The sequence below is a fragment of the Mirounga angustirostris genome, unplaced genomic scaffold, assembly GCF_029215605.1.
Source record: "Mirounga angustirostris isolate CCGP_5_RB_7025 unplaced genomic scaffold, mMirAng1.0.hap1 SCAF_7, whole genome shotgun sequence".
In the NCBI taxonomy this organism is placed as follows: Eukaryota; Metazoa; Chordata; class Mammalia; order Carnivora; family Phocidae; genus Mirounga; species Mirounga angustirostris.
In genome coordinates this window covers 50,905,372-50,930,858 of record NW_026991715.1, presented here as the reverse complement: position 1 = coordinate 50,930,858, position 25,487 = coordinate 50,905,372, and the positions used below count along the sequence as shown (strand labels likewise).

At 36.3% G+C, this 25,487-nt stretch overlaps 1 protein-coding gene across 4 annotated transcripts in view; it reads right to left on the bottom strand.

Annotated features, from left to right (window-relative positions):
• SREK1 (splicing regulatory glutamic acid and lysine rich protein 1) overlaps positions 1-25,487 on the bottom strand; it is a 42,885-nt gene that overhangs the window by 11,649 nt on the left and 5,749 nt on the right. For 2 of the 4 annotated variants that reach the window (XM_045895705.3, XM_045895698.3), the window contains exons 2-9: positions 21,790-21,923; positions 16,024-16,139; positions 10,540-10,704; positions 10,220-10,398; positions 8,889-9,019; positions 7,890-8,004; positions 2,650-2,769; positions 1,900-2,274 (exon numbers count right to left, since the gene is read on the bottom strand). In XM_045895705.3, coding sequence (XP_045751661.1) covers positions 1,900-2,274; positions 2,650-2,769; positions 7,890-8,004; positions 8,889-9,019; positions 10,220-10,398; positions 10,540-10,704; positions 16,024-16,139; positions 21,790-21,923 — 1,335 coding nt within the window. Of the gene's footprint in view, positions 1-1,899; positions 2,275-2,649; positions 2,770-7,889; positions 8,005-8,888; positions 9,020-10,219; positions 10,399-10,539; positions 10,705-16,023; positions 16,140-16,425; positions 21,748-21,789; positions 21,924-25,487 lie in introns of those variants that run through there. The other 2 variants (XM_045895714.3, XM_045895725.3) reach the window with 2 other exon arrangements.

The window sequence follows — 25,487 nt, the reverse complement described above, 5'->3', positions numbered from 1 at the left end:
AAAATAAAAATACCAAGTACTCTATTTTTCTGAGCCACTAAAATGTTTCCTGTTAACTAAACAAATCAGAGCACATGAAAAACAGAAAAATGCTAAAAGATGACAAATTTTAACTCTTCACCAAGCTCTTATGAAAGCACAAAACGTGCCAAACTTCAGAACCTTTAGAAACTAACATTAGTCAGCATTTCTTCCCCAGGCCCCAGAGGTTAGTTACGAATATATTTAGGAATGAATGTAAACATCTGAACTTCCTTAAATGTCAAGCAACTTAAAATGGCCACCGAAAAAATTAAATATTTCAAAGTCATCCCCAAAGTAAATTCAACTGAATTTAAAAGGAATCAAAACATTGTTTTGTGTTATGAAGGGCAATAACTAAATGATCACATAAACACAAAGGAAGGTGTGACAGACAATAAAATCACTGTGCAGTAAAGGAACAGGCTTGCAAGGCTTGACTGATGTCCACAGCAATGAGACTAAGTTAATTCTTCAGTTTCTGGTTCAGTGTGCTGAAATATGGTAGTGATCTGTTTATTTTAAGCCCCAGTTAAACATACACTGTTGTTTTCAACTTTATGCTTCTGCAGCAGTTTCTTAAAGCAGGTACCAAGTACTGATTAGAGAATTCTCAAACTTAATCTCTTAAAAAGAAGAGAAAGAGCTACCGTATTTCTAACTTGGAAGTGCAGAGCAGCAGATGGAAAACTTCCCGAAAGCTATGGTATTATCATACTTTGAAACCATGATAATAATAGTCTTCTCACAGACTTACTGTGAGGAATAAGATTAGTCATAAAAAACTGTGCAGAGACAAAATCTGGCATTTGGTAAAACATTCAATAAACACCTGCAATTATCTTGTAATACCTAACGAAAGACTGGTATTAAGAACAAGCTACTGAAACACAAAGTTAGAAAAACAGGAAATACACATTCATTTCCAATTACCTTCTGTGAAAATCACGATTAAAATAGCCATAAAACTTGCTAAAATAGGTGTTTTATTCAGCATTAAGATCTAGTTTAAAACAAGTTTAGGAACCTCCATTCACTCAGTTATTGTATCATGTGGAGTAATGGATATAGGTTTAAATAATCTTGAATCAAGGGAGGTCCTATGTCCTCTTTTTGCAGCTGTTACTATGGCAACCTGCTGCCACCTGGTGGCAGTGTACTTATTAAGAGGGAACAGTCCTAAGGAAAAAAAGAAAGACCTTAACACTGACAGATCAGGGGCGCCTGGGTGGCTCAGTCGTTAAGCGTCTACCTTCAGCTCAGGTCATGATCCCAGGGTTCTGGGATCGAGCCCCGCATCGGGCTCCCCGCTCAGCGGGAAGCCTGCCTCTCCTTTTCCCACTCCCCCTGCTTGTGTTCCCTCTCTCTCCGTCAAATAAATAAATAAAATCTTAAAAACAAAAAACAAACCAAAAAAATTGACAGATCAAGGAAAACCAAAATTTAAATGTCATGCACTCAACAAATAGAGCAGTAAAAATTACTTAAATGAAATTTTAATAATCATTCGGCATATTAAAATTTACCAAGAAGTCAATTCTTCCATTTAAAAAAAAAAAAAAAGGAAGAAAAAAAGAAAAACTCGTCCTTGCCATCTCATCCTCCAAAAAAGTAAGCAGCAGCGGCCACTGTCGGCACCAGGAATTACGAAGGATAGTTAAAACTTTTCAAATAACTTTGCCCAATTATCATCTCTTCCACCTCATAGGTTCAATACTGTGGCAAGTGCTCTACTAGAGAAAATGCTTATTCTGCAATTAGAGGGCAATGATCTGGTTATTACTGTACTGTTTCCACTTACGTAGCATAATCTCTTCCCCCTTGGTTAAAACTTACATTTTCATTTGTCATCAGTAAAAAATTTAAGCATTATCAAACCTGCTGGAACTACGAGATCTTCTTGATGCATTGTAACTTCTGGGTGGTGTTCTGGATTTTTTATCCTTCTTTCTTTTCTCATCTATCTCTTTCGATCTGTCCTTGTCTCGTTCCTTTTCTTTGTCCTGTTCCTTTTCCTTGTCTCGCTCCTTGTCATGTTCTTTCTCCCGCTCTCTCTCTCTGTCCTTTTCCTTGTCTTTATCCCGGTCCTTTTCCCGTTCTTTATCCCGGTCTTTCTCTTTGTTTTTACCCCGTTCCTTTTCTTTTTCACGTTCCTTCTCCCTGTCTCTCTCTTTTTCCCTTTCCTTTTCTCTATCTTTTTCTTTCACTCTTTCCTTTTCCTTGATCTTTTCTCGGGTGTCTTTTCTCTTGTCCCTTTAAAAACAAAAATAAATAAATAAATACACAACTAAAATTATTCTACTCCCCAAAAAGGACCTCCCTCTCGTTCCTCAACAATTATCAACCCAAAAGAATTTATACTAGTTTATAATACATTACATGATAATCTCTATATAACCGAGGTGTACATGAAGCTGTTAGATGAAAGAGTTACCGGTTTAATTATGTATTTTAGAAACCTCATGAGTCATTCTAATCATCAGATTCAAATCAATGGCAATCAATATTAATCACTACTAAAACAATCAGAAAAAAGTTTACTGTCTCTCATTAAAAACCTAAACCACAATCATTTTTTAATTAAGTGAAGCCACGAGAAAAATTACCACTAATTTCCCCAAAACTCACCGTGAACGCGAACGACTCCTTGACTTCCGTCTCTCCCTTGATTTAGAGCGTTTTTTATGTGGGCTCTTAGATCTACGTCTGTCTTTTTGTCTTGAACGTGATCTATTATGGGATCTACTCCTAAAGAAAAACAAGTTGTTAGAATGTCAAAATTACTCTTAAAATTTCAATTTTTGAAAATTTAAGATGTCTTTCAAGTGAGAAAAATTTAAAACCTATCCCAACAGTACTTATCAATATTTTAAAATTCCCTATTACATAACGCCTCAGATTATTTCCAGTAATTTATTTATTGGCAACTTTACCAAACAGTTCATTTTCAGAACACAAAGTGAAAGAAATTATTTTCTATGTCAGACTGAAGCTGTTATTTTCAAGTGTGGCTTTCTTGTCTAATTATTATATGCCTGTTACTATAACTTCTCCCACAGAACAAGTTTGTATACCATAAACTAAATTTAACTCTTGACTTGCATGTAATTGCTTGTGGTTATACTTTCACAAGAAATAGTGGTTTTTCTGGCTCAAGAGTTTCTCTAACTGGCTGTGTGATGTGTGTCATAACATATATTAAGAATGTATAAGGAAGCACAGTACTAATTACGCTGCTAGCGTGACAGGAAAATAAACATTACTCATGAGTTGAAGATATAGATAATTAAATGTTGGATTTGCAAGACCTCTTGATTTTATAACTATATAAACATAGCTATTAAAAGAAACCTTTTTTTAAAGATTTTATATATTTGAGTGTGAGCATGATCAGGGGGAGGGAGGGGCAGAGGAGAGGGAGAAGGAGACTCCCTCCTGAGCAGGGAGCTCAACACGGGGCTTGATCCCAGGACCCTGGGATCATGACCTGAGCCTAAGGCAGACGCTTAACCGACTGAGCCACCCAGGTGCCCCCTAAAAGAAACCTTTATTACTGGAATTCTTGCGGGAAAAATAACGTTTACTCCAATTCTGAAATTCTCTAGGCTCCTTATTCCCACTGAAATAATGCTTATATAATGTGATTTTTATCCTAGTAACTATTTATTAAAATATAACAAAACTGAATGCACACAAATAACAAAGTAATGAGACTCACCAGCTCTGGAGTGAAACAATCTGGCTCTGATACTCAGCTCTGCCACATACTAGCTGTGAGAACTCTGGCTACTCACTTACCCTCTCTAAGCCTAGTTTCTTCATCTACAAAGTTGGAGAATCATACCTACATCACCTAGGGCTGTAATGAGGACTAAATCAGATGACGCATGAAAGACTGCCTAGCAGTCTCGGGCACAGAGTAAATGTTCAAAATTCTTAACTCTCAAGATCATCAGCATTAATAATTAACATAAATGAAAACTTTAAGTTACAGCTTCATTTATTCCAAGGAGATCAAATGAACTTCCACAAGTATGCTTTATATAATTAAAATTCATCTTGATAGTCATGTTTTCATGAGTTAAGTTAAAACAAAGATCTATAAAAGAAATACATACAGTTAAATTCTTGTGGTATGCTAAGAAGCCAGAAAAATCTTGAGACAATTTTCAATTAATAATGAAATCCTGCTTTTTTAAACACATTTTTCAGTTAGTTAAAATGTTTCCCAACAGCTAATTTTCAACTGAACCACTCATCTATTTTACGGTTTTAAAAATTATACATTTATTTTCATACCATATTTTCAATACAAGAAGATAAGCCAGTTTGTTGAAATCTTTATTACTAATAACCCAAGAGACAATGGGGCAAGTGGTAGGTAAAAGCAAAACTGCAAAACTTAGGATATTTTTAATCCATTTACAGACATCCACATAAGGGGAATGTTCTATAAGGCCTTTGCTTCTATGTACTTAATAGAAAGTCTTTACATTTCTGTTCTACTTAACCTTGCTAAAAATATACATAGTAATTTTGTTTTCCTCAAACACTGCTTTCCAACCTTAATTAAGCAAAGAAACACCTTTTAAAAAAACAAGTATAGCCTTAGGAAGTAAGAATTAATTTTAAAAACACTGATCACTTGGCTTCCCACCTTACCCCTACAGGTCCTCAGAGTTTGGAAGTCCCAAGAGTAATTACTGTATTTTAATTCTGACATTAAATATTTTCATGTCCCTATTTCACCCACTAGTCACCTCCAAACAAGTGTTCTGATTAGGAATGCTAAAAGTTTCAAGTCAAGAGCAAATCTAATCCAACCAAAGAGAAAGACTTGAGTTATCATTAGGAGATCTCATTTCAGCATAATGTGCAAAATCACATTTATAAATTAAACTGTAAATACAGGGCAACTTACCATCATGTCTCATCAAAGTTCAACTCTAAGTCCGCTGTTTCCCATTAAAATACTATAAAATGTCTTATAGTTCCCATGCTGGTCTGTCAAGGTTACTTAACTTTAAAATATAATAATTACAGTACTACCCACCTTTTCTAACACTGTCCTTTGAAAAAAACACATATAAAATTTTGAACAAAGTCAAAATACATCTCCCCAGTCCTAGCCAAGATCACAGTGACAAGAAACCCCTTCCTGCCTCCTCCTATACAAGGGGAAGGAAAAAAAGAAAGGATAGGGGCTAGAGGGAGGCTCCAGAAGCATCTGAGAATGCTGAGAAAGTAGAATAAGGTGGGCCTTCAAGAGCAAAGGCTCCTGCAACTCGCACTCCTGCTAATAAGTCTAGTGGGGCAGAGCCACAGCTAAGGGTATCAAATCCCACTCGCAGGGGAAGCCAAGAAATGCCTGCCATCCCCCTCCCCTACCAGGGAAGATCCTTCCATGCCAAGATTCTTAAGTCAAATGTTTTCAGTTAAGGGACTTTTTTTTTTCCCTTAAAAAGAACCTTTCTTCTTTTGTATTTCTTTATGAACTCACTAGAGGCTATATGTGTTTCTGTACATGTATAAAAATAGTATAAATTTACACACTACATAAAAATATGGGAGTGTTACAAGTATGTGTATGTATACCAAAAGCAAGTAATTTCTAATGCTACATAGTTAGACAAACCTACAGGAAAACATTCTCATGGGGGTGCCTGCGTGGCTCAGTCGTTAAGCGTCTGCCTTCGGTTCAGGTCATGATCCCAGGGTCCTGGGATCGAGCCCCGCATCGGGCTCCCTGCTCCGCGGGAAGCCTGCTTCTCCCTCTCCCACTCCCCCTGCTTGTGTTCCCTCTCTCGCTGTGTCTCTGTCAGATAAATAAATAAAATCTTAAAAAAAAAAAAAATTCTCATGAATTAAGAACAGTAATTAACAAATTTCATTTTAGACTGAAAAACCCTTCCCCTACTAACCCTTGGAAGGGGAAAATATCCAAATATACCTAAAATGATAAAAGCAAGCACCTTAAGCAGAGAGTTAAATAAATCTGCTCCAACAGATAAATCTTCACAGAGATTATCAAGGAAACGATGTTAATCAAGTTTTGCTTTTTTCCAGCCTTATAAAACCACTAAGGTAGTGTTTTTGGAGCACGGCTCTTGTAATCAGCATAAAATGAAATTCAGGTCATTGGTCTTTTTCCTCCTCAGAAAAGAAGTAATTACTCTTGAGCTCAATTTTATATTTCCTTTATCTCCTTCACCTTCACCACACCCTGTCAACCTGTAGAAATGTCCACAATCTAGTGCCACTGCTCCTCTACCACTTTCCTTCTCCAGCGCTGGCTTCTGTTGCTCTAACGTATGCCTTGTACATGCAACAACTTCCTTCACTTGGACCTGAACTTGCCTTACTGGAAGCCCTTGAAGGGAGACAGTAAAACCGTATCGCAAGAGAGACCTTACAAACAAAGAATAATGGAGAAGTATACACCTTGATATCACAGAAAAACAGACTAAACCGAGCTTGATGAGGTTCAACATACAGCATACCGGTTCCCTTTTCCCCTCCTCTCAAACCTTCCTCCTTCTCTAATACCACCACACACGCCGTGCACACACACGCACATACACTTTTCTCTACATCTTCTCTTTAGACCTACGTGTGTACATATTAACACACAATTGGGATCCACCACATACATTCTCACATTTCAGTAACACCTCCCTCCATATCTTAAAGAAGACAATAAAATATTTCACTTCAAACACGATTCTTAGGACACTTCCAAATCAAAATGCTGTTGCAAGTTCACGTTTTGAGGTCCACTTCAGACTAAGTACAACACAGCAGATTTTTTATTATTATTTTTTAGATTATATTTGACACAGAGAGAGCATAAGCAGGCGGAGTGGGAGAGGGAAAAGCAGGCTCCCCCCTGAGCAGGGAGCCCAATGTGGGGATTGATCCCAGGACCCCGAGCCGAAGGCAGACATACTTAACCGACTGAGCCACCCAGGCGCCCCACATTTTTTTTAAAAAAAGAAAATTAAAATGACAGAACTATGTTCCAAAGTAAGATAAACAGAACAGAAACAGAGCTTAAGCATAATACAGTAGCTGGAACTAAAGCTGCAAAGTTACTGCTGTGTTTCAGGTCCCAAAGTGGGTGCAGGAGGCTCTTATCATCAAAAATGCCAAAGACTGGGGCGCCTGGGTGGCTCAGTCGTTAAGCATCTGCCTTGGGCTCAGGTCAGGATCCCAGGGTCCTGGGATTGAGCCCCGCATCAGGCTCCCTGCTCAGCGGGAAGCCTGCTTCTCCCTCTCCCACTCCCCCTGCTTGTGTTCCTTCTCTCGCTTTGTATCTCTCTGTCAAATAAATAAATAAAATCTTTAAAAAAAAAACAAAAAAACCAAAGACTTAAAGCACCTCATTTGACTCACGGAACTAGAGATAAGTAGGTACTGGAATCCAAGATATGAGGTGCTACTCCCCCAAGCCTTGAGTAGCCGGGAGTGGGGGGGGGGGGGGGGAGGTGCACAGAGCATTACAACAATATTTCAGCATCACCATACATATATATTCCCTTTTCTCCTTTTCTCAAGAAAAAGAATGAAAAGTTTCTGCCAGTCCTATATAAAGAATAGTTTATTCTTAGAAGAATCAGGAATAGAGCACCTTAAGAGAAAACCAACTTCTAAAACAGAAAATTGAGATAATAAAAATTATAGATCAATTAGATAAAATTTCATTCTTAACTACAGTATTATAATTAAAGCAACATTTAATGATAAGCATAATTCCTGGTGAACTCCACTGAAATTTCTAAATTCTGATACATAAACAAAAACTCAGAAAATCTTAACTATTTTAAATACTACACCAAAAAAGTTTTAAATATGATAGCAGAAATTCTCACCTGTGTTTTGACTGTGATCTTTTTCGTCTAGAATGGGATTTTGAGCTAGACCTGGATTTTGAACGAGTGTGGGAACGAGATCGACCGCCTTTTCTTTCATTGCTCTTTCCAGACTCTGGGAGGAAAAAACCACTTTGCAGTGTAAGCTCAGAACAATTAAAGATCCCAGTTAATAATCAGGCACAAGTGGAATGTACCACATATAGTGCAAGGGGCCTACTCTCTGTACATCCTCCTCCTGTGCAATTATCCTTCAGAAACATCCAAGAAAGTCATTGCATAAACTCGTTGAGTGCAGCCACCCTGCAGCAGTACATATAAACCAGATGATTATAAACAGCTGTTCGTAATATTTTGTTGCTGCCATAATGTACGATTATAACATGTCTGTAATTCCTAGGACAGTGATTTTAAATCTTCTCTCCATTTATTTTGCTAGCAGTGAAGCTTAAATTCTGAGTGCTAATGTAGAAAATTTGCTCAACTGTAAACCACCTAGACATTTTTAGATTGGATTTTTAACTTTCCGTAAGCAACATGAAAGTCTGAATAGGTGTTCCTTTACCTTGCTAAAACAGTCTTTGTATTTTGCCAATCATGGGCTCTCTCTCTTTCCTATTTTTAAAATGAGAACTGTGAAGGAAAGTGAACCTGCTTGATTATAACATTTTAATTATATTTATTCTTACTTTTAGCCTCACAATAACATTTACACTTTGCTTTAAGCCAATCACTTGTGAGCACTGACTTTGCTACAAAAACATACAGATCTGATTAACTCAAGCTAATGTGCCTCAATTCAGTATCATAGGAAAACACAACATTTGTGCTAACCAGTTCTTTGACCTTTGACACTAGTAAGTCACTTACTCTTTCTCGAGTTTCAGTCTTCTTGTTTGTAACATGGAGGGACTAAACAAGATAATTTCTAAAATTCCTTCCAGTTCTATGGTTCTATGATCTTAAACTGCAACCTATGTAACAACACCGTGGCCTTACCTGGTTCAATGGCTGCTGAGATAAAGGACTGAGCCTCTCGTACTCGCTTCATTACTTCTTCTAACTCCTTAGCTGCAGCCTGAGGTGTCATCTCAGGGGGTTTTACTATTGCATTGTTGGAGTGATTAATTCTAAATTAAAAATATTAGCATATCACAAATACACACCATATTTTACAAAATATGAAACAAATGTTTATGATACACATATTTATAAACCGGAGGACATCTCGAAAGCACATTAAGAATGATACAGCTAAATACAGAATAATCAAAACCAACATCAAAACCATGATTAATCTCATTATCACTCATCTTTACGTCTTGCTAACAGAGCCAAAAGCAAGGAAAAAAGAAAGAAAAACTGAACCTTAGCTGACTCCTTAACAACTTGAATATACCAGGACAATTGCTTTTCCACACAACTCAGAATTATAATAAATTAAATGCTGACACCAATATTAAAATACATCATTTCTCATCTTGGATTATAAGATTTTGTTGGTATCTCTGCACGCTGGGAGGATGCAGGAGAGGCTAAATATGTGCACAATTTTAATCAATCTTGGACCATGGGTGAGTCAGATACAGCTTTGAATGTGGGAGGCACCTGATAAACTCTTCCCTACTAGGTCAGAAGTGGTTTCTCTGATGCACATAAATGAATCTGGTGAGTCTCACTTTACCCCCTTCACACTGAGAAGACAAGCATTCACTAAAAAGAAATTTTATCCTTTCACAGCTGAATCCTGATCAAGCTGTATAATTAAGGCAATTACCTATGAAATTTAGATAAAACTGCTGCCTCAATAATCTGCAAGAAATAGATTTTCTGGTCTTGAGAATGTAAAGTCTATACTAATTTTTCATTTTGCAAAATACGATATGAAAAAATATTAAAACTCAATGATTGATTTAAAACACTTCTGGGTACTTAATATTATTTTCCTCTTGGGATTTTGGATTTATCAAAATTCTTATTACAGTATTACTCTAAGTTCATCTCGTATGTTCAATCATCCATTAGTCTAGTCATAATGCAAACCCAATCTGCTTTATTAGAGTTTATGGGAAAAGACCTATAATCATTATATAGGGTATATAAATAATGTTAATATCAAATTAGATCTTATAAAATAGAAAATATGTTTTCAAATACAACTTTAAAAGCTAAAATGGTAACTCATGTATTTCATTTATACTTAACACAAAGTCTTCCTTTCCACAAATTGCCAATTACTATTAAAAAGAAAAAAAAAAAGCCTTAATTACATCAGAAATACTTTAAGTTTTTCCATTATCATTAAAATTGCTTTGTTTACGGTTTCTTACTTCAGTGGCCTGTCTCCAAACATAACTCCATTAAAAGCAAGGGCCCTTGGTACAGAATTTTGGTCTGCAAATTCCACAAAAGCAAACCGAGTTGGCTGAGTCTCATCACCTGCCATCCGCACAAACTTCACTTCTCCAACTTGTTTAAAAAATTCAAGTAGCTGATCAGCTGTCGTTGTCTGAAGAAACAAAGTCACACTTTAATAAAGTAATTCTTTTTTTAAAAATTAGGTAAATATTACTTTATCAATCGATATGACTTTGAAGAAGGGGGAAAGAGTAAGAGATCCTACCACTCAGTTTTTTCTTAAATTAGTTACCTGGGAATTCAAATTGCCAACATAGACTGTTCTCCTAATTTCATCAATTTTGGAAGGATCCACATTTCCCATAAGTGGTGGCTGTGGTATTTCTCCAAGTGTTGCAATGTTGGGGTCTAGTGCTGCTGCTGGTATGGCTCCCAAACTGCTAAGGGAAACACCCAACTATAAATTAAAAAAAAAAAAAGAAAGAACACATATTTTCTGTTAGTATCAAAGATTACTGTTCTTTAACCTTAAAAAGAAAATGATCAACTCAACAAGAATGGAAGGTGACTAGGGAGTCCCAACTTTAAGCAATGTGTATGTCTGAATTATTGAGAAGGAGGTCACAGTAGTTCTGTGTGTAATTAGAAATACAACATAATTCTTAACTATCTGGGTATTTTAACTACTTTCAAACTTGAAACTAAAAATGAACAGTCAATTCTCAGAAGTTATTCACAGCAGTTATGTCCTATAAAGTTGCTGTATGAGTATTATGCCAATTTCACAGATAAAGAAGACTTACAGAAATTAAATAATTTTCCCAAAGCTACTCAGCTACCAAGTGGTAAAAAGCAAGTTACTACTATGCACAGACTAAAACTGAAACAGGGACAAAGTTTACCTAAGAAAAGAAAACTGAAAAGCTGAACTCACCTATACTTTGATGGGAAAAGGACAAAACCTTTGAATGATCTTTTATAACATTACGAAATTCAGTTTTTAGTTCAAGCATTAAGGAGTATGTTTTTAATGTGAACTTAAACAAGGAAAGATAGAGTATCTCAAAATTTGAAAACAGAAGACTTTGCAGAACTAATGAGAAGACATTTCAAGGGGAAACCAGCTATAACTTTCATTTCCATTTATGAGATTTAAGAAAACTTTGAGCACTGGGGTGCCTGGGTGGCCCAGTCAGTTAAGCATCCAACTCTATTTCAGCTCAGGGTTGTGTGATGAGACCTGCATCAGGCTCTGCGCTGGACATGGAGCCTGCATAACATTCTCTCTCTCCCCCTCCCAACCCCTCCCTCTCTCTATCTCCCCCCCTCCAAAAAAAGAAAGAAAATTTTGAGCAATGACTATACAATGTTATGAAACTAAGATTAAACAAATACTATGTAAAAACACTTCCGAAAGGTAAAAACGTAAGTTGATGAAACAAGTATCAATTACAGGTGTCATATCGGCCTGTGTATGATCTTTTTTAAATGTCAAATTAGGGGCACCTGGATGGCTCAGTCGTTAAGCCTCTGCCTTCGGCTCAGGTCACGATCCCAGGGTCCTGGGATCAAGCCCCACATCGGGCTCCCTGCTCAGTGGGAAGCCTGCTTCTCCCCCTCCCACCCCCCCACTTGTGTTCCTTCTCTGTCAAATAAATAAAATCTTTAAATATATAAAATGTCAGATTATGTCTTACCCTGCTTAAAGCCAATCAATGGCTTCTAATTACCTTTTGAATAAAATTCAAATTCCTTTCCATGGCCCAAAAGCCCTATAATCAGTATGCTGTCTATCCTTCCAATAACTCAAAACACATACTACCACTGCCCCCATTTCCAAAGCATCGACTATACTGACTGCCATTCTGTACCTTGAAGACAAAGTTTTTCCCACCTTAGGGCTTTTGCTTGGCGTTCTTTCTGCCAAAAAACTCTTCCTCAGCTTCTGCCAGCCAAATCCCTCAAGCATCAGGTCACTCATCCCCTCCAAGAGGCTTTCCCTGACTTTATATAAAGCTTCACTTACTCTCTACCACATCACTTTTTTTCTTCATAGTATTTATTATATAATCTGTGGTATTTTGCTACTAACATCTTGGATTTGTTGCTCAGCATTACCACTTCAAGTTATCATAAAGTTGTATAAAATATCTTAATTCAAAATGGATGAGTGATCTCTGAATCAAGGCTACCACCCTCTAAGCCTAGTTTTTCTTCATGGTTTGCTTATGCATTGACACTCCTTTTTTCCCCCAACACCTTATCTTCTATGGTATTATAAGGTACACAGATGTTTGAGGGTCATTACGTTAAATTTTTTTTTAAAGATTTTTATTTATTTATTTCAGAGAGAGAGCAAGCAGGGGGAGCAGGAGAGAGGGAGAAGCAGGCTCCCCGCTGAGCAGGGAGCCAGATGCAGGGTTCGATCCCAGGACCTCAAGATCACGACCTGAGCCAAAGGCAGACGCTTAACCAAATGAGCCACCCAGGCGCCCCCATTAAATATTTTTTACTGTGCAAGAGAATTATTATATATCTTTAAGTTAAATCACAAATATGACTCTTACTATTTATTAGTTTTGCATGGATTTAAAGCACTGAGCAAGCCTTTCCAGGCACTCCCAGTTGTCAATCCCTTTGACCTGCAAATTTTCTCCACTGGGACATTATATAAATATACACACACACACACAAACACACACACACTTGGAATGGGCTTTTCCAAACCATCTAATCCATCTAACCTTTAAGTTTCTCAAACTTAAAGATCATTCAGCTCTTTTTTAGAAACTTTTCCCTGTCTCTTTTTTTTACTATACCCTTCTGCTACACCTATGCTATTTAATATTGCAGTCACTAATCCCATACAGCTACCTGAATTTTAGTTAAAATTCAGGGACTGCTTCCAAGTGCTCAATAGGCACACTTTGCCAGTGGCTACCACACTTGATAGTACAGATACAGACATTTTCAGCACAGCAGAAAGTTCTACTGAATGCAGGTGCTCTGTAACAATACAATTACCCTTCTTTTAATTAATCTACTTTCTAGCCCTGGTCTAAGAAACTTATTTAGTTACCCTTTTGGTCTTCGATGGGTTAAAGATGACCTAGGCTCCTGATGTAACACTTATTTTTTTTTTTTTTAAGATTTTATTTATTTATTTGATGGAGAGAGAGACAGCGAGAGAGGGAACACAAGCAGGGGGAGCGGCAGAGGGAGAAGCAGGCTCTCTGCCGAGCAGGGAGCCTGATGCAGGGCTCGATCCCAGGACTCTGGGATCATGACCTGAACTGAAGGCAGACACTTAACGACTGAGCCACCCAGGCACCCCTGATGTAACACTTCTGACATAGAAACCATGGCCTCCCTGAAAACAAAATGTTCTAGGTAAAGGATGAGTAAGTACAAAAGCCCTAAAGCAAAAATGTGCTTGGTGTGTCTCAGAAACAACAAAGCCAATATGGCTGAAGTAGACAAAGCCATGAAAACAGGTAGGAAAAAGGCCAGAGAGGTAAGCAGGAGCCAAGTCACAATGGGCCACCTGTCCCGTTTTCTAATTCAAATTGTTCTTCATAAATTAAATTTTAAAACAATAGATATCTACAGCTGAATTTAAAGAAAACCATTTCCCCTCAAGGCAACAAATTAAATAAAAACTTTATGCTGTTGCTCAATAAACCCTAAGAACTGTCAAGATAGCAAAACAATACTTTCTGAAAAAAAGATAGTGATCCAGGAATTAATGTGTTAAAATATACCAAAATATAACCAAAATAAATTTTCTAGAATATTTCTAAAAAGCTTAACTCAAACGATCAGATGATGAATTAAAAAGTATTTTCCTGGGATGCCTGGGTGGCTCATTCAGCTCAGGTCATGATCTCAAATGATAAGATGTTGAATTAAAAAGTATTTTCCTGGGATGCCTGGGTGGCTCATTCGGCTCAGGTCATGATCTCAGGATCATGAGATCAAGCCCTGTGTCAGGGGCTCCTTGCTCAGTGGGGTCTGCTTGAGATTCTCTCTCTCCCTCTGCCCCTCCCCCCACTCATGCTCTTTCTCTCTCTAAAACAAATAAATACATCTTTAAAATAAAAGGGGGGGTACCTGCGTGGCTCAGTCAGTTAAGCGTCCAACTCTTGATTTGGGCTCAAGTCATGATCTTGGGGTTGTGAGATCAAGCCCCATGCCAGGCATCATGCTGGGTGTGGGAACTGCTTAAGATTCTCTCTCCCTCTGCCCCTCCTCTCTTTCTACCACCCCTCTAAATTAATTTAAAAAAAATCCCCCTCGCCAAAAAAAAAAAATTAAAAATAATTTCCACCAGCGATCACAATGCAGGTCTCCAGCAGTTCAAAGTTATGCAAAAAAGACCTAAAATTTTGCACTTTGTTTTATAACTTTGGTAAATTAACTACATCAAAGGGGTAACTGGCTGGCTTAGTCAGTAGAGCCTGAGACCCTTGATCTCCAGGTGAGTTAGAGCCCCACAATGGGGGTATAACTTACTTTAAAAAAAGGTGGGGAGAGGGCCTGGTTGGCTCGGTTGGCAGAGCATGCAACTCCTGATCTCAGGGTTGTGAGTTCAAGCCCCACACTGAGTGTAGAGATTACTTAAAAATAAAATCTCTAGGGGCGCCTGGGTGGCTCAGTCGTTAAGCATCTGCCTTCGGCTAGGGTCATGATCCCAGGGTCCTGGGATTGAGCCCTGCATCAGGCTCCCTGCTTGGCGGGAGCCTGCTTCTCCCTCTCCCACCCCTGCTGCCTGTGTTCCTTCTCTCGCTGTGTCTCTCTCTGTCAAATAAATAAATAAAACCTTTAAAAAAATAAAATCTCTAAGAAAAAAAAAAAGTATTTTAAAAAATTTACTATCGGGGCGCCTGGGTGGCTCAGTCGTTAAAGCGTCTGCCTTCGGCTCAGGTCATGATCCCAGGATCCTGGGATCGAGTCCCACCTCGGGCTCCCTGCTCAGTGGGAAGCCTGCTTCTCCCTCTCCCACTCCCCCTGCTTGTGTTCCCTCTCTCGCTGTGTCTCTGTCAAATAAATAAATAAAATCTTAAAAAAAAAAAAATTTACTATCATAAAGCTAGTATTAGTTTACTCCCTAATAATCCAATACCACAAAGCCAAAATACAACTTGCAATCAAGGTGACTTTTATATTTTGTCTTGTATTCATTTTTGAAGAAAAATGACCCTTCTTTAAGATAAATATGACAAGAGCCCAGTAACAGCAAAATCTTTTTTAACCCCTCTTAGAAATCACAAAGGAGGTACTAAATTCCTATTTAATTGCACATAGTTAATGAAAAAATATCTTTACCATGTTTTTACCTTGCTGTATTTTCTCAGTATCAGACAAATGCTTCTCTGAGATTCTTTTTCCTGTTACAAAGCTGTGGATCATTTTATTTTATTTTACTTTAATAGATTTAGTCCTTTTGAACTGGGAAATAGTTTAGATTTTCCAATTCCCCATGCGATCTAAAATGCTTAGTTTCAATAACTGATTCTCTAACAATCTATTTTAGTTCTCAAAGTTAAATGAATGCCCAATTACTTCAGAAATAATTCCAAAAGTCAGTTTAAGTCAGTGATAATGTGGGGGGGGGGGGGAGGATTAAGAAGACATTAAGTAGAAAAATTAAGTAGACATTTTGAATCCTTTTCATTTAAAAAAACGATTCAAAACAGAAATAATTTTCTAAGCTCCTTTTCAAATGATTACACAGTTCAACATAAATCTCTTTCAGAAGAGGGTGTGTAACACTTACTGTAGTCAGGGGATTTGGGGTCGGTATGGGAAGCAAGCCTGCACCAGGCATTAGACTTGTCATGGTTGGAGCAGGAGCCAATAAAGAGAGGGCTTTGGATTCCTCTGGAATTTTACCTGCAGAGGCAAGTTCCAAACATTATGGAAAGCAGAAACACCACACAAACTTTACACTATGATTTTACAAATACCCTTGCACTTAAAAAATAATAATAATAAATGAATCTATCTATCAGATCTGTACAAAGAAATAAATAAGAACTTAAGTCTTTCCTTTTATCCTGCTCTACTAGGAAAAATAAAAGTGAGCAAAACTTCAAAGACTAACAATCTCATTAATGGAATATTATTTTAAAAATTGAATAATGTAGACAATTATTTAACACTTTGAGCTATGGGTCACCTGTACTGGAAACTTAATGTTCATGAACCAAACGATATCAAGCATGGACGCTTTCCCAGGACGGTGTTTTCGCGGTGATCGAAAGTTGTGTTACACATGACAACCGTTCGTGTTGGCTGCATCACTAATAGCACACAGAACATCAGATACAGAAAAGAAGAACATTTTTTAAAGTTTAATCCCCAGAAATGGCAAATAACCAAATTAGTCAAAAAAAAGAAAAAGAAAAAACAAATATGTGCGAATTGAAATTTGTTCCTTAATGAGTGCTCCTGGTTACTAAAACTACCTACTGGTGATGCAAACAGTTTTGATAACCTTCCAATAAATTCCATTCAATTTCAAGTAGACAGAAAAAAACCAAAAGCCTACTCCATGTAATCAGCTTCAATTTAAAGGATGCCTACACCCAGCCGGTTAAAAAGACATCTCACCAACCAGGTCAGAGATGCCTAAAAGAATCCAATTCCAAAAACTATGCCTTGTGAAACTACTAAAATTTTTGAGAATCACTAACAAAAAAAGTTCCCTTGTCTCAGGAAACTTCTTAAAGTCCTGACTTTTAGAACCAATTTATGTATACTTATCTGAAGAAGGGGGTTAATGCCTAAATGTCTTGCTTATAAACATCTTAACTGCCTAATAAAAATGACAGTAACACTAAAATAATCTTAGACACTAAAAAGAAAAAAAATCCTTACAACTAAAAAATGAAAAATTTATTCTAAAGTTCATCAATCTGCCTTTTAATTACTAGACTCTTATCAATTAATTTTGATATGAACTGCAACTTTCACACATTTTCCCTTTGTGTCCTCTCTTTCTTACTGACACCGCTAAAATTATCTCTTAGAAAGTTGACTACGTATATCTATTTTGGAAGAACTACTTATAGTTATATGTAGTTGGCTATCTATTTCCATTATGGAGTCCTCAAAAATAATTTAAAACACACTGTAGAAAGTCACACTAAATTGGAAATAGCATATGGAGTAAGTTTTCAAAAGCACCATGCTGGATTTTAGAAGTAAAAATTCTACTTAAAACAACCAGATGTGGAGGGATAAATCTCTAAACAATATTATCTGAATATACCTCTAAACATGGATGGAATTCAAGACAGCTTTTAAATTTTGCTTTAAATAATGGTTACACCTTATTTATAGGAACAGAAAAATTACATTTGATTAGCTTTAACAAATGTCTACTTTTTCCTAAATTTTGCAACATCTAAGTCTACATTAATTTACTGATTTCAAAAACAGTTATTTTATTATTTCAGTGTAAATTCTGCACAAGCACAGATTTTTTAACATGCATAAATAAAAGGTAGGTAGGCCTTACTGAAGACATCAAATAACAATTTATTTTATATTTATTAGTTACTGGTATTAATACATGTATCTATATACCCACCTATATATACTAAGCTATTTAGATTGCTACCAGACCCATTTTAACTGTTATAAATAGGTATTATTTTTAATGCTTATAAAACCTGAACACATCTTGATAAATTCGACTGAGGTCCTGTAGCATAAATCTTATGCTTTGTCACCCTAATTTATGTACCCAAAAAACAAACTAATTGTTTCAATTTATTAATGTCCCCAATTTAAGATTACTTGTCAATTAAGTAAGCAAAACTGCCCATAAAAGACAGTGTAGAAAGACTACACAAAATAAAAAGTATTCAACACAGGCCAAAAGATGAGTAATTAATATCATACTTTCACTTTTGGCTTAAAGAAAGTATCAATCAGTTATCTGACTCTCACTACCTCTCATAGTAGTAATAAACTATTATAAATATTAAGTCTAACTGTAAGCACATTTTTTATTTTAATTACCATTAAAGACATCTTAAGAAAAAAGTTCCATTGCTTAACTCCCAAGACAGGATTCTATCAAATTTATCCTCCAAATACTACCAGAGTATATAAAAATATAAAACAAACAAGCATTTAGCATTTTTCCCAAACTATACTCCTCAAAGACAACTGAGAGGAAAAACATCTCAGAGTATTAATAGTCCTAATCTCAGAATCCATTTAGAAGCTAGTAACACCTGAAATTTTTTCAAAAAATTCAAGCAGAGAAATACACATGCCAAGTTAAGTTTTCAAAGTTTGTCCAATATCCATTCCCCACACAGGCAAGTAAAAGTCTTTGTAAGTCAAGGAAATAAGTTCTTTCTGTAGTAAATAAATCAAAAAAGTGAATGTCTCTGCTTGTCCTCTATCCCTAGATTATTCTAAAAAATTTACTTATTTTCCTTGAGGATTCTGTATGTCTACAATTCTGGGGGGGGGGGGGGTGAAAATTAGAAGCTGTTAATTGGTTTTTATGAAAGATGTAGATTTGGGAGAAAAATCTGAAATGTTGCAATGAGGTCAGGAAATGTTCCTAAGAATTCTAACAGTGTTTTAGTGTTTCGAGAACAAAATGTACTATGCAGTCTATAAACACCAATTAAGACTCACACTGAGCTTCACAACACTGTATCCTAGGTTTACTATGAAAATTTATTTCACTCTAAGATTGAGCTCTGCTAATCATCTCCCAATATAATCTGCAAAGCAATGTTATGAACCCTTAATGGAATACCATTTACAAAGAACTGGAAAACCAGCTCACAAGTTAAAGTGAAAGAGATTTAACAAAACAAAAACAAAAACAAAAACAAAAAAAGGGACAAAATAAAGAAAAAGAAATGAAATTAAAGTAAAACAATAAAAAACAGAGACAGGGCGTCCATCTTCTGCGGTTCAGACTCCGATCTCATTTCCCCAATGAAGGTTTCACTTGACGGCAGGTTTAGTGGCATGGCAAACAATGCCTAACTCAGGCAAGTGTAACAGGTCTGCCTTGGCCAGTCTAGTCATCTAATAATGCACAAATATCACATAGAGAAAACATACAAAACCAAATTAATAGTCAAAATCCATCTACCAGAAAATGTGGACATAAAGTTACGACTGATGATTAGGCTTGACACCCTTGTTATGTTTGACCTTATCTTTTTCTAAGTGTTAACATTTATAAAAAAGAAATCTGAGATGCACGCAACAACAAAAAGAGGTCATATCTGGACAAGTATAATGAAAGCATATTTTATTTTGAAATGGCATGTTTTATTAACAATAGCTAATGCTTAATACGCATGAAACTCTTACACATCAAACATTACTTATACAGCTTAGGATCTTGTTACAAAACTGCATTACAAAAACAGCAAATTGAAAGAAAATGAAAAAACTTTTCTTAAAACTGTTTCTATGGTTTTCTCGTATCTTTCACAATGCTGTTTCTATAACATCAAAGAAAGAATGCAACCAGTGAAGTAAATAGAAGAATGCTTACAGCACCCCATCTTCCTCTAAAAGAACTTACTCCACTGGAACTCTTTCCTTTGGTTTATTTCAAACTCACTTTGCTATCTTTTTTAGTATAATAACACATTATTACTTTGCTTGCGGTGCATAATCAGATCTTTACAGCTCACTGTAACACTCCTCAGATTCTAAAAGGTTATTCGGTGGTATTTAGTTAAACTAATGAAAAATGTGTATCTGAATGTTTCTCTAATAGCAATTATTTTATCAGTGTTCTAAAATACTTACAACTAAACTGCAATAAAAATGTGCTTAAACTTTCATGTTCAAAACCAGAGAAACTGTCTCAAAGTGGTAATATTAAAAATATTTAAGAGCTATTATAAAATGTGTATTTATTAAGCTCTATTAAGTAAAACAGACAAAAAAGAGAAGCTCTACATGCCCATAACCTTGAACACTTAAGACAAATCACAGTATGGGCTTCTCAAATCTATGAAAAATTCTATGGAAATATAGCAAGGTTCCAACAAAGCAACACTGATCAAAAATTCTTCCTTCCAATTCAGTAAGCTAACATAATACAAGATCCTGCACTACTGGTAGCAGAGTTTTCTATGGTTAATATTCCCATTTAATAAAACTTCTGATTTTTTTCCCATGCAGTTTACCTGGTGTGAAACTGGTATGAACTTGGTATGCAGAACTAAACCATTTACCAGCTCTTTTCTCACCTTGCTCTCCAATTCTGGGCTCACTGTCCCCTTACAGATCAATAGATAAGGACAGATACAGCAAATAATTAACTTTAATCCATTTTTATTCTACCTTTCCCCAGGCATGGGAAAAATACTTTCAAATTCATCTGAGAAAAAATCCAGAATGTCCTATTCTGGGACTTCAAAACCAAAAGAATGGTACCTACTGTATCTAACTGTAATGTTATTGACATCCCAGAATAGGCATTCTGAAATAAGCATCAAACTTTAAAAGTGCAGCACTGTGTACCATATATCAAGTTATTTTAATATTAGCCTGGTTTCTAAAAGAGGCTTTAAAACATTACATATGAAAGCTCCTTAAATTGTTCCAGGTAGATTTTTTACATTGTACAACAGTTACCACCATCCACCAGGGAAAACATACTTTAAGGACATTTAAATTACAATAACCTATTCTAAAATAAATGTACACACACCACAGTGTGTACTCTAAATAAAAGTTAACTACACACCAGAACTGTCAAATTCAGCACAGCCTATTATATGTGAATGGCTCTGTAAACGGAAATAACTAAAAAGTAAGTATTGGTAATAATTAGCTCTTAAAGCAGGTTAAGTCTTAAATTAATTTAATAACTATAAGGCTTTTGGACTTGTTCCCATCTTCCACAACTATTTCCTTGATGGAAGCTTTGGAAAATTACTTTCCATTCAATTACACATCCCACCCCCCAAGAAAAGCAAGCCATTAAAAGAAAAAAATAAATTCCAGTTGCATAGCAATCACAATGAATATGCAATAATGGTGTCAATGACAAGGTGAATTATCTTAAGAGGATACTTCAGAGATTAAATTATGAGTATTTTTCTAATGAACATAAATACCATTTAACCCCAAATTTGGCAAAATGTACAGTTTTTATTTATGTCATATCATTAATATTGTGTACACAGGGGCAAATGTTCACTTGTTTATAAATTTAAAGTAATTTCCCCCACCAATTTAATATTTTAATTTCAGAAAGCTTTGTTTACAACTTGCAAATTGACTACAGAAAGCCAAAGCAAACCACAAGTCATTCATGAATTTTTTTAAATGTTTGGCTATTAAATCTCAAGCATACATAAGTAATAAATTAACCACTATATTTTATTATTAGGTAAAAATTCTTTTCTTCTCCAAATCTCATTCTTAAACACACACACACAACAATGTACTATCTACCTACCAATTTCTAGGAAAGCCAAAGGTAGTAACACACAGGACAGAGATTAAAATAATAGGAAAAAACACGGGAGATACCAACCTTCTGCACAAGGTACAACTATCAGAGCTCTGTCAATAAAAACCGTGTTAGTTAGATGCTGGGCCACGCCAACACTTGATGGGTCACGAAACTTAACATAACATACTTTGGAAGAAAAAGCAAGAGGTGCGTTGCTGCAAGATAAAAAGAAAAACAATTGGACTAATAAACATTTGGTTGGTTTTGTCATTTTCATTTGAAATTTCTTTCTTAGATCTTCATATAATCTTACATAATCAAGACAAGAATTTTTATTGCTAAGGATCATTAGCACATAAAAAGATTTGCATTTTCACGTTTTTATTTAAATTCCAGTTGGTTAATATACAGTTACCATCAGTTTGTTCTCTATAGTTAAGAGTCTGTTTCTCGGTTTGCCTCCCTCTTTCTCCCCTTCGCTCATTTGTTGTTTCTTAAATTCCACATATGAGTGAAATCATATGGTATTTGTCTTTCTCTAACTTATTTTGCATAGTATAATACTCTCTTACTCCATCCATGCTATTGCAAATGGCAAGATTTCGGTTTTTTATGGCTGAGTAATATTCCATTGTATATACACACAGCTTCTTTATCCATTCACCAATCAATGGACACTTGGGCTGTTTCCACATTTTGGCTCTAAACTTCGGGGTGCATGTATCCCTTTGAATTAGTATTTTTGTATTCTTTGGGTAAATACCTAGTAGTACAATTGCTGGGTGGAAGGGCAGTTCTATTTTTAACTTCTTGAGAATCCTCCATACTGTTTTCCAGAGTGGCTGTACTAGGCAAAACTTAAGTCTTTTCATGGTGATTCGTCTGCAAAAGTTGACAACAATCTAGGAAGGCCTATTGTTTTATTTGTAAAAACTGGAAATGTAAATTAACGAGTTCCTAAACAGAGCAAAATTGAAAACAGCAGATTTAACCCAAAAATATTCAGTCTATCATCTGAAGCAAAATCACTTTATAAAAGTCCCAATCCCCATGACTTCAAATTTTGTAACCATTTTCAACCCTTCCTAATGTGACTCCCCAGGTTTTAGATCACTAAAAACGTCACCAGAGTCTTGCAAACAGATAACACAGAATTAAAATTAAGGTCTTTCACATGTACTAGAGACTGCTTTAAGCTAGTCAGCATTGTGATTTTCCAGACAAAAGATTTTACAAACAAAATTTAACGTATTTTATATGCAAAAGAACATACTCTTCTAAATCGTACCAGATTCAGTTTAATCTAGGTAGACGTGTAGTAAGAAAACCACATAACACAGATGAAAGCAGTTTTTCCATAATATGAATCCATCTTGTTAGACTGCAAAATATACTATATTCACTGATGATCATTTTGTCAGTCTGTCCAAGATTATTTTCAATTAAAGTCTAAAATTGTCTTTAGCAAGAAAAAAAAACACCCAAACTAAATATACACCTACTATAGAATACACTCCTTTAAAGCATTAAGTTTTTTGTGTTTTTTTTTTAAAGATTTTATTTATTTGTGAGAGAGAGCACAAGCAGGGGCAGGGGCAGAGGCAGAGGGAGAAGCAGGCTCCCCGCTGAGCAGAGAGTCCGATGCGGGGCTCGATCCCAGGACCCTGGGATCATGACCTGAGCCGAAGGCAGACGCTTAACGACTGAGCCACCCAGGCGCCCCTAAAGCATTTAGATTTTTGACACTAAGAAAGAAGTGAGATGATCTGAAAAATATCATCTCTGCCTTGTACAGTAACAATTTAGTTTACAAAACAAGTCAAGAAAGTTGACCATAATCCTAGCCCTAGTAAATGGCAAAGGTGGGACTTAAAGTCTATCTAAATCCAAATCTTGTGCAATCTTAATCATTCAACTAATCAAGAATTTTAAAAGCATTTTAAGGGTGCCTGGGTGGCTCAGTCAGTTAAGTGTCCGACTCTTGATTTGTGCTCAGGTCATGATCTCAGGGTTGTGAGACTGAGCCCCATGTCAGGCTCCACACTAGGCATGAAGCCTGCTTGAGATGCTCTCCCTCCCTCTCCCATTCTCTCTAAAAAATAAAAAAAAGAAAAAAGGAATTTTAAAAGCATTTTAATGTACTATTTAATTAGCAATTCCAAATATTAGCCATTTTTGAAATAAAAAAAAATCACATAAAGCAACAAATCCATCTTGATAACGGTTAAACATACAAATTTATGCTATTACCAAAACACTGTGACAATAAAACATATCAGCATTGAGAACTTGAAATTATTTATATTATTATTAACATAACTTGTCAGGGTAATGAAAGTTGACAAAATGAAACCACCTCTTTCTCACCCAACCCAACTCAATTCACTCCTGCCTAAGGTTATCCAATGCAGGCTTCAACAGGCCCACTCCAATGATGCCTACTCCCCACCTCCCCACACAAACATCTAAGTCAAACACTTTATGGATTTGTCACTGAGGTAAAAACAGTCGTATCCACACTTAACTCACCTTCACATTACCAAATCTCCAATTTAGGCCTCTCTTGAGCTTTTGACTCCCAGATCCAAATGTCTGCTGGAATATTACTCCTTGATGGTCACAGGGCCCACCCCCAAAAAGTTATGGAGTCTAAAATAAATTCATCCTCCTTCTTTCTCACCAGTCCTGGTGGTCATCCTCACTTCATCTCTCAGTTAAAAATACCACCATATTACTCAAGTCATAAATCTAGGAGTCATTAAATGTAACCATCATTAGTACCGTTTACTAAATACTTCCAAATCGCTTCTGGCTACGTGGTAAAATTCCATTTCTTTGTTCCTTGAAGTCAGGTATGCCCAAGCAACTTGTTTTGGCCAATTATATATGAGCAGAACGGACATTCAGGAGCTTTAAGGGTCACTGCTTGGCTCTCTTCCTCTGCCACAGTGACTAGCAACATTTGAGAAATGGGTGGCTGCTACATCGGCTTTATCCCAAAGTGAGTGACCACAATAAGTAGAGTTCGCTACTCCACAAGCTTAGACTAAGAAATAATCTGGTTTTACACAACTACTGAGATTTGAGGGTGTTTCCATCCTTGGCCCTTCCCTCTTCATCCAAGTGGTCATTAAATCCTGTGAAGACTGTATCCCAAATATTTGTCACATGAATTCTTTTATCATTCTCACTATCAGGAGCTTAATTCAGGCCCTCATCATTTCTCACCCAGATTATTAGAATGGCTCCTAAACAATCACAGTGACTCCAAACCCAACTCCTTAATAATGGTCTTTCACAAAAGCTGCCAGAGTGATCCTTCAAAACTATAAATTTTGTCATGTCATTCCACTGCTTAAATTTCCTCAAAGACACCCTTCTGTTCTTGCTTTATCATCTAAATGCTCCCAAAAACCAGGCATTAGAAATACTTGTGGTGTCCAGAACACATTCTGAATATCTGGGCCATCTTTGCACATGTTCCATTTGCCTATGATATCCTTCCTCTCTTTTTGAGTGGTAATTCCACTTTTCTTCAAGACTCAAGTTTCCAAGTCTTCTGGAAAGCTACTTTAAGGCATCAGTGATTAAGGACCTCTCCTCTATGTGCTACCAGGGCATTCTATACACTTTTAGCACAGCCTCATCCATTTTCTTAGGTGAAAACTCTCAACAGATTTTGGAAGCCTCTAGCCACCATTGATTGGCCACATGACACAAGGGCCCATTTTACTGGCTAACCAACAACCTATAATTTGGGTGGTTTGATCAAATCCACT